The sequence below is a fragment of the Rhinichthys klamathensis genome, unplaced genomic scaffold, assembly GCF_029890125.1.
Source record: "Rhinichthys klamathensis goyatoka isolate OS25496 unplaced genomic scaffold, OSU_Roscu_1.1 h1tg000045l_1, whole genome shotgun sequence".
In the NCBI taxonomy this organism is placed as follows: Eukaryota; Metazoa; Chordata; class Actinopteri; order Cypriniformes; family Leuciscidae; genus Rhinichthys; species Rhinichthys klamathensis.
Genome location: NW_026606592.1, coordinates 1,299,172 through 1,305,308, shown reverse-complemented (window position 1 = coordinate 1,305,308; position 6,137 = coordinate 1,299,172). Strand labels below are relative to the sequence as shown.

General features: G+C 35.0%; 2 protein-coding genes and 1 long non-coding RNA gene across 3 annotated transcripts in view; all 3 read left to right on the top strand.

Moving 5' to 3' along the window:
• The first annotated feature begins 204 nt into the window (after window positions 1-204).
• LOC130082416 (uncharacterized) lies at window positions 205-1,185 on the top strand. Its single transcript, XR_008806772.1, has 3 exons — window positions 205-261; window positions 973-1,039; window positions 1,163-1,185. It is a non-coding gene; the product is annotated as an uncharacterized LOC130082416 (long non-coding RNA).
• A 2,261-nt stretch (window positions 1,186-3,446) lies between these two features.
• On the top strand, window positions 3,447-4,031 carry LOC130082394 (pancreatic secretory granule membrane major glycoprotein GP2-like). The gene is made up of 3 exons (XM_056247250.1): window positions 3,447-3,813; window positions 3,908-3,982; window positions 4,027-4,031. The coding sequence occupies exons 1-3, from the start codon at window positions 3,516-3,518 to the stop codon at window positions 4,029-4,031; spliced, it is 378 nt and encodes a 125-aa protein (XP_056103225.1). The 5' UTR covers window positions 3,447-3,515.
• Window positions 4,032-5,740: 1,709 nt separating this feature from the next.
• The window catches only part of LOC130082393 (mucin-19-like), a 46,390-nt gene continuing 45,993 nt past the window's right edge, over window positions 5,741-6,137 (top strand). Inside the window, exon 1 of the mRNA XM_056247249.1 lies at window positions 5,741-6,119. Coding sequence (XP_056103224.1) covers window positions 5,822-6,119 — 298 coding nt within the window. The 5' untranslated portion in view covers window positions 5,741-5,821. The remainder of the gene's footprint in view (window positions 6,120-6,137) is intronic.

Below are 6,137 nucleotides of genomic sequence, written 5' to 3'. Positions count from 1 at the left end.
TTCATCTATTCAAGACTAAAAAATGTGTTTCTGACTAACAGGTGTACAAAGAAACACTGGCGTCATGCAACATGGGGAAAGAAATGTTGTTTTTGGAGGTGGGGTATTGTTAGAGTTGTCAACCCATCTAGAAAAGGTCCACCCACACTTAATACAGTCATAAGACTGTGAGGCTTGTAGTTCATTTATCATTGTGTTCTGCAACTGGATTAACTAAGCGTCACTGTGTTTTGGAGTTTGTGAAGCAACATTTTGTATCAGGTACTGTCACTATAAGTTCATTTGATCACTTTGAGCTGTAATTACTCTGTCAGTAATCTGCTTTTGGTAAATCTGAATTATTTTGTAGTTTTGGTAACACTTTACAATAATTTGTTCAAATTAGTCAATGCGTCAACTAACACAAAGTAACAATGAATAATTTTACACCATAATAATATATTTGTAAAAAAAATCATAAGATTAAGAAAGATTAAGAGGTAATACAATAAGGTTCATTAGTTAACATTAGTTAAATACCTTAGTTAACATGAACTAAGAATGAACAGTACTTCTACAGCATTAATTCATCTTAGTTCATGTTAATTTCAACATTTACTAATACATTATTAAAATCAAAGGTTGTATTTGTTAACATTAGTTAATGCACTGTGAACTAACATGAACAAACAATGAACAGTTGTATTTATATTAACTAATATTAACACAGATTAATAAATGTGACAAATGTATTGCTCATTGTTACTTCATGTTAGTTAATACATTAAATTATGTTAACTAATGAACCTTATTGTAAAGTGATACCGATTAAGAAATACTGTACAAGTGTTGTTCATTGTTAGTTTATGTTAACTAACGTAATTAACAAATGAAGGCTTTTTATTAAGTTGTTTTTCCAAGTGCTGACAACACTAAATTTAATACAATAAATATAGAAACACATATTTCACATGTTTATGTTCATGTGTGCAGGTGCAGGAGGCGTCGTTTATTACAATGAGTTTTCTATTCTCATTGTGTGTTTCAATATTGCTGTTTGGTGAGTGTTTTTACACACATGTGGCTGGAATGATGCTACAGTATATTCAAATAAGTGAACTGACTGTATCATCTTTCAAAATGAAACCATTGTTCTTATGTTTTTTATTTGTTTGTTTTAAAGGTAAAATAATTGATGGACAATCAGGTAATTCTTTCCATTCATCTTATAATAACACTATACGTACACTTCATCTTCACCAGTTTTAATACTGCTTCCCCTTTCTATCTCTAGCTTTCTATTAGACAAACAAAGTCTATTATTCTATTATCTATTATCTATTATTTCAATAGTACAGAGACACTTTTAATTACCAACTTTGTCTAAATTGTTGGCTAAAGTAAGAGTCTTATTGGATCACTGTATTAATAGTTTCAAAGAGCAAGAACCTTAGTCTGAAGAAATGTAAAAAAAAGATTGAGGAAAAACTATAAATGGAATCAGAAGTTCCCCACTACTTAATTTATTGAAAAGTGCAATCATTTAAGTCTCAGATAAATGCACGGATCATGAAAAAAACATGTGCTGTGTTGCAATTTGCCCTAAAACTATGGCCTAAAAGTATGTACTGTTTGTCATAAGAAAGTACTGTACATATTTTTTGAGCATGCATGTCACAATATGGTTCATACGCATCTAAAGGGATGTATACTGCGTCATGGAATTTCATCTTGAAAACCACAGTGTAGGTGTGTGCATCATGTCACCACAAACCGGCCTGTCAATCATTCTGTCACAGTTGACATCATGAGATACACATTCCACATTTCAATACTTTAAAACATTAGGCAACCAACACATTACAAAACTTATCAATACTTAAATGTTAGGCTGTTTATCAGTGGCGGAGCCAGGATTTTTTCATAGGGGTGGCCAGGTAGGGGCCAGCAAACAGTCTGGGGTGGCACATAAATCTTAATTATTTTAACATAATACTTAGTTTAAATAATGTATTGGACTGTTCCTACACAACTGAATACAGTTCATTTGTATTCAATTGTAATTGAGAGAGTAGTGAATTAGGAATCGTGGAATACTGAGTGAATTAGATTTTTTTTTAATTATTATTAGCTACTTACCACCTCCAGGCATATTAATGAAGGGGACACAAACTATAGCTAAAGTTCTTTAATCATATAGTAAACTTGCTCAGTTAGCATGGTTCTGGTTCTCAAAACCCCCAACATTGTTGCACCTTCATGGATGAGACATGCAGATAACTACTGTAGTTCAAAGATAATACCCTTCATTGAATTTTATATAATCAATTAACTCTTCAACTTTCTATATTAGTAGTCAAAATAAAGAATCTAAACCGTTCTATCATACCTAATTAAAAAGGGGGGAAACATCTCTTTTGAATCGCTATGTGCGAGAATGTGAACAAGGCGGAAGTCAACATGCACATAAATGGCAGAATGTAAAATTAGTTATTTTATGGATTTAAAAATTATGCATTTTATTTTGTCCTTTACAAATGAACGCAAAATTGCCGCCTATCTTCTAGTACAAATGCACAGTGCTCACATTTATTTGTACATTAAAAAAACACATAGCCTATCAGTTTGTGCCTTAAACATGGCAGAATATTTTAGTCTAGACATATGTGACGCATATATAACAAATACATACAAGCATGCAGTTTTGACACAGATTTGATCGCCTTTTTGATTATTTCATGAGTTAATTGACGACAGAACTACGGCTACAGCACGCCACATTTACGCGTGATGTGCAAGTAGGCTACAGTACAACGTCTGACAGGACAGTAAAAAGTTAGTTTAACTGACATTAGCCAACTGATTCAGGACAACGCGCTTTTCTCCGCATCTGACAGAACTGCCACAAGCTTTCACACAGATCTTTCAAAATAAAAGTAGAACCAGAAAAAAAGAGAATTACGTTGTTGTTTCTTTGACTGGACATATGCGACTCACTCAAAACGATCTTGCAACCCACCAGTTCAGGAACATCGACTCTATATTTACTATGCTCCGATCACTGCTGAAGCTTATTCGGCACCTGTACATTTCCGCACTCGTTTGACTTGCGCTGAGGTGAAGTTGGAGTGCGCGCGCGTCTGAAAAGTCTCACGTTTATTGTGGACGTAAGATGTTCTGTGTTTTAAAAACGCAATTCTTGTAAAAAAAGGAAAGAAAAAAAAGAGACAGACAGAAACGGCAGTTGTGAGAGGGGTGGCCAAAGGGGTGGCCAAGCTTAAGCCAAGGGTGGCCATGGCCACCCCTGGCCACCCCCTGGCTCCGCCACTGCTGTTTATATCCCCTTGGTCACAGCTAAAAGAAAAGAGATTCTTAATTCTTAATCTAATTTTAAATGGTATGCAGCACTGAAATATGAATTTACACATATTTACAAACATTATTTTAATGTTTCCATAACCGCAGACCCCTGCAACAGCTTCACTTACCTGAATGATTCATGGAGAGCCACCAACAATCAATATCCCTCTCAAATAATGTGTGACTGTGAGGTCAGCTGGGACGGCTGGTACCGACTCATTTTTGATGGTCAGAGCGTTCAGATGCCAGACACATGTGTTGATCAGGACAGCTGTGGCACTCATGCTCCTCTGTGGCTGAAGGGAGGACATCCAACAGTTAAGGATGGAGTGGTCACTCGAGATGTCTGCGGTCACTATGACAATAACTGCTGCGCTTTTCAGTCCAATCCCATTAAAGTCAAAGCCTGTCCAGGAGATTATTATGTCTATGAGTTTGTGAAACCCTCTTTCTGCTATTTGGCTTACTGTGCAGGTAAATATATGTACATTTTTCTTTTTCTTTTTTTACATAATTAAGTAATTGCATTTTTGTTGATTTAATTTTGATCTTATTTTACTTTTTTCAGATGTAAGGAAACTCAACATCACCTATACCATCTCAACCTCAGCTATAGAAATGACATCCGTCTCTATTACGACTGGTAATGTGATGTTTTTGAAATGTTTCTGAAGTGTTTTTGTTCAGATTAGCAAACCTATGCAGTCAGACCAGATCCAAGTTTTTGACTGCATGTAAAGTGTGTGTGTGTAATGTGCAGCTGCATGTGATTTTGATTCAGGTTTGCATAATTACTATTAGAGAGTTGTTTGTAGAATATAAGTGCAGATGCATTGTTTTCAATGGTCTGGGGAAATTAATTGGAGCAATGTAGAATTATTCCAAAAATGTGCTTGAGTACATTTAAAATCCTAAAATCACAAATTCAAACTAATTGATTTTTTTTTAAGTATTCACCCCCTTTAATGTGAAAAATAATAAATAGTACGTATTAAAGAACACTTGTGCGTAGTCAGGGAATTTCAATTGATCGTAGCTTGTGAGTCAATAATTTGACATAATTTACATCATGAAAATTTTTTTTTATTTTGGTAGCTTTACTATCCAAGGTATGGATACAAGAATGTTTCCAAATCACTAAATGTCAAGCCAATGGCTGAAAAACAACAATAATAATGTCATTGAGTGACCAAGTCAGAGTTCAGATTTCACTCAATTTACAGTATGGGTGGCCTTGGAAAAAAACTCTGTCAAATCCCAATCTCCATGCATGCAATCTGACAGACCTTGAATGGTTCTGCAAAGGGGGAAAGTTACAGTTGCCAGATGTGAAAAGCTGATAGAGACCTACCCACACAGACTCAAGACTGTAATGTTTTTAAAGGTGCATCTACTAAATACTGACGTAAATGGAATGAGAGCAGTCAATTATTTGTGTTTAAAACTTGCCATACATTTTTTTTAATTTATACAATTATACTAGTAAAAAATATATATATATATATATATATATATATATATATATGTAGTTCAGTTTTGGAAAATAATTTTAAAAATAACACATCAAAGAGGATGAAGAGTTTTGATTCTAGGATTTCAATATTAGGGGGGATTTTTGGTTTTAAAAAAACTCATTTTAAGGCAACCAGGTTAAGGCTACTTACATTTTTATGTTAAACCAATAAATCAGTGTTACAGTGTGATTGTGTCTTTAAAAATTTAAAGACACAATCACACTGTAACACTGATTTATTGGTTTAACATAAAAATGTAAGTAGCCTTAACCTGTGCATGACTGTATGTTAATCTAAAGCCACATCCACAATAATCCATTTTAATTTAAAAATTACATTGTTCAAATGAATTTAACATTTTCTAAAGTATGTTAATGGGTGCAGATGCAGATATCATAACAATCTATCAATAAATGCACATACCTTGTCCTCTGCTTCTGGTGTTGGCACGCCAACACTGTGGACACGTGAAATAATGCAGATTAAAAGACATGGGAGGAGCTGAAGCATGCCGCCATTTTCAAATGAGTTTAAAAGGGGACTGAGGCGATCACGGAGCTCATCTCACATTTTTAGGAGAGCAGGGTAGAAATTGGCCCTAAAAAGGGCATAGTGATGCCCCTGAGTCTAGATATGCACTTTAAGATTGGTTAAAAAATGTGAAAAAGCAATAATATTAAGTCAGTTATAATAAATAAAAAGGCAAACTGCTTGTAAGCATTTCGGTACAATGGGACTTAAGGTCTACTGCTCATTTCCTTGTCAATGTTAAATGATGTTAAATGAGATCCTCAGACACAAAAACTGTTTTAATCCAATAGTAAAATAGTATAGGCCTATAACTAGTAGAAATCGACTTAATCAGATTTTTTTTTCACACAACAGCTCCCCCTGTTGACCCCTGTCAAAGCTACAATACGCTGGATAATTCATGGAGAGCCACCAACAATCAACTTTTATCTGAAATAATGTGTGACTGTGAGGTCAGCTGGAACGGCTGGTACCGTCTCTTCATTCAGGGTCAAAGCGTTCAGATGCCAGACACATGTGTTGATCAGGACAGCTGTGGCACTCATGCTCCTCTGTGGCTGAGCGGAGGACATCCAACAGTTGAGGATGGAATGGTCACTCGAGATGTCTGCGGTCACTGGAGCAATAACTGCTGCTATTTCCAATCCAATCCCATTAAAGTCAAAGCCTGCCCTGGCAATTATTATGTTTATGAGTTTGTGAAACCAGATTTCTGCTCTTTGGCATACTGTGCAGGTAAATACATTTACATCT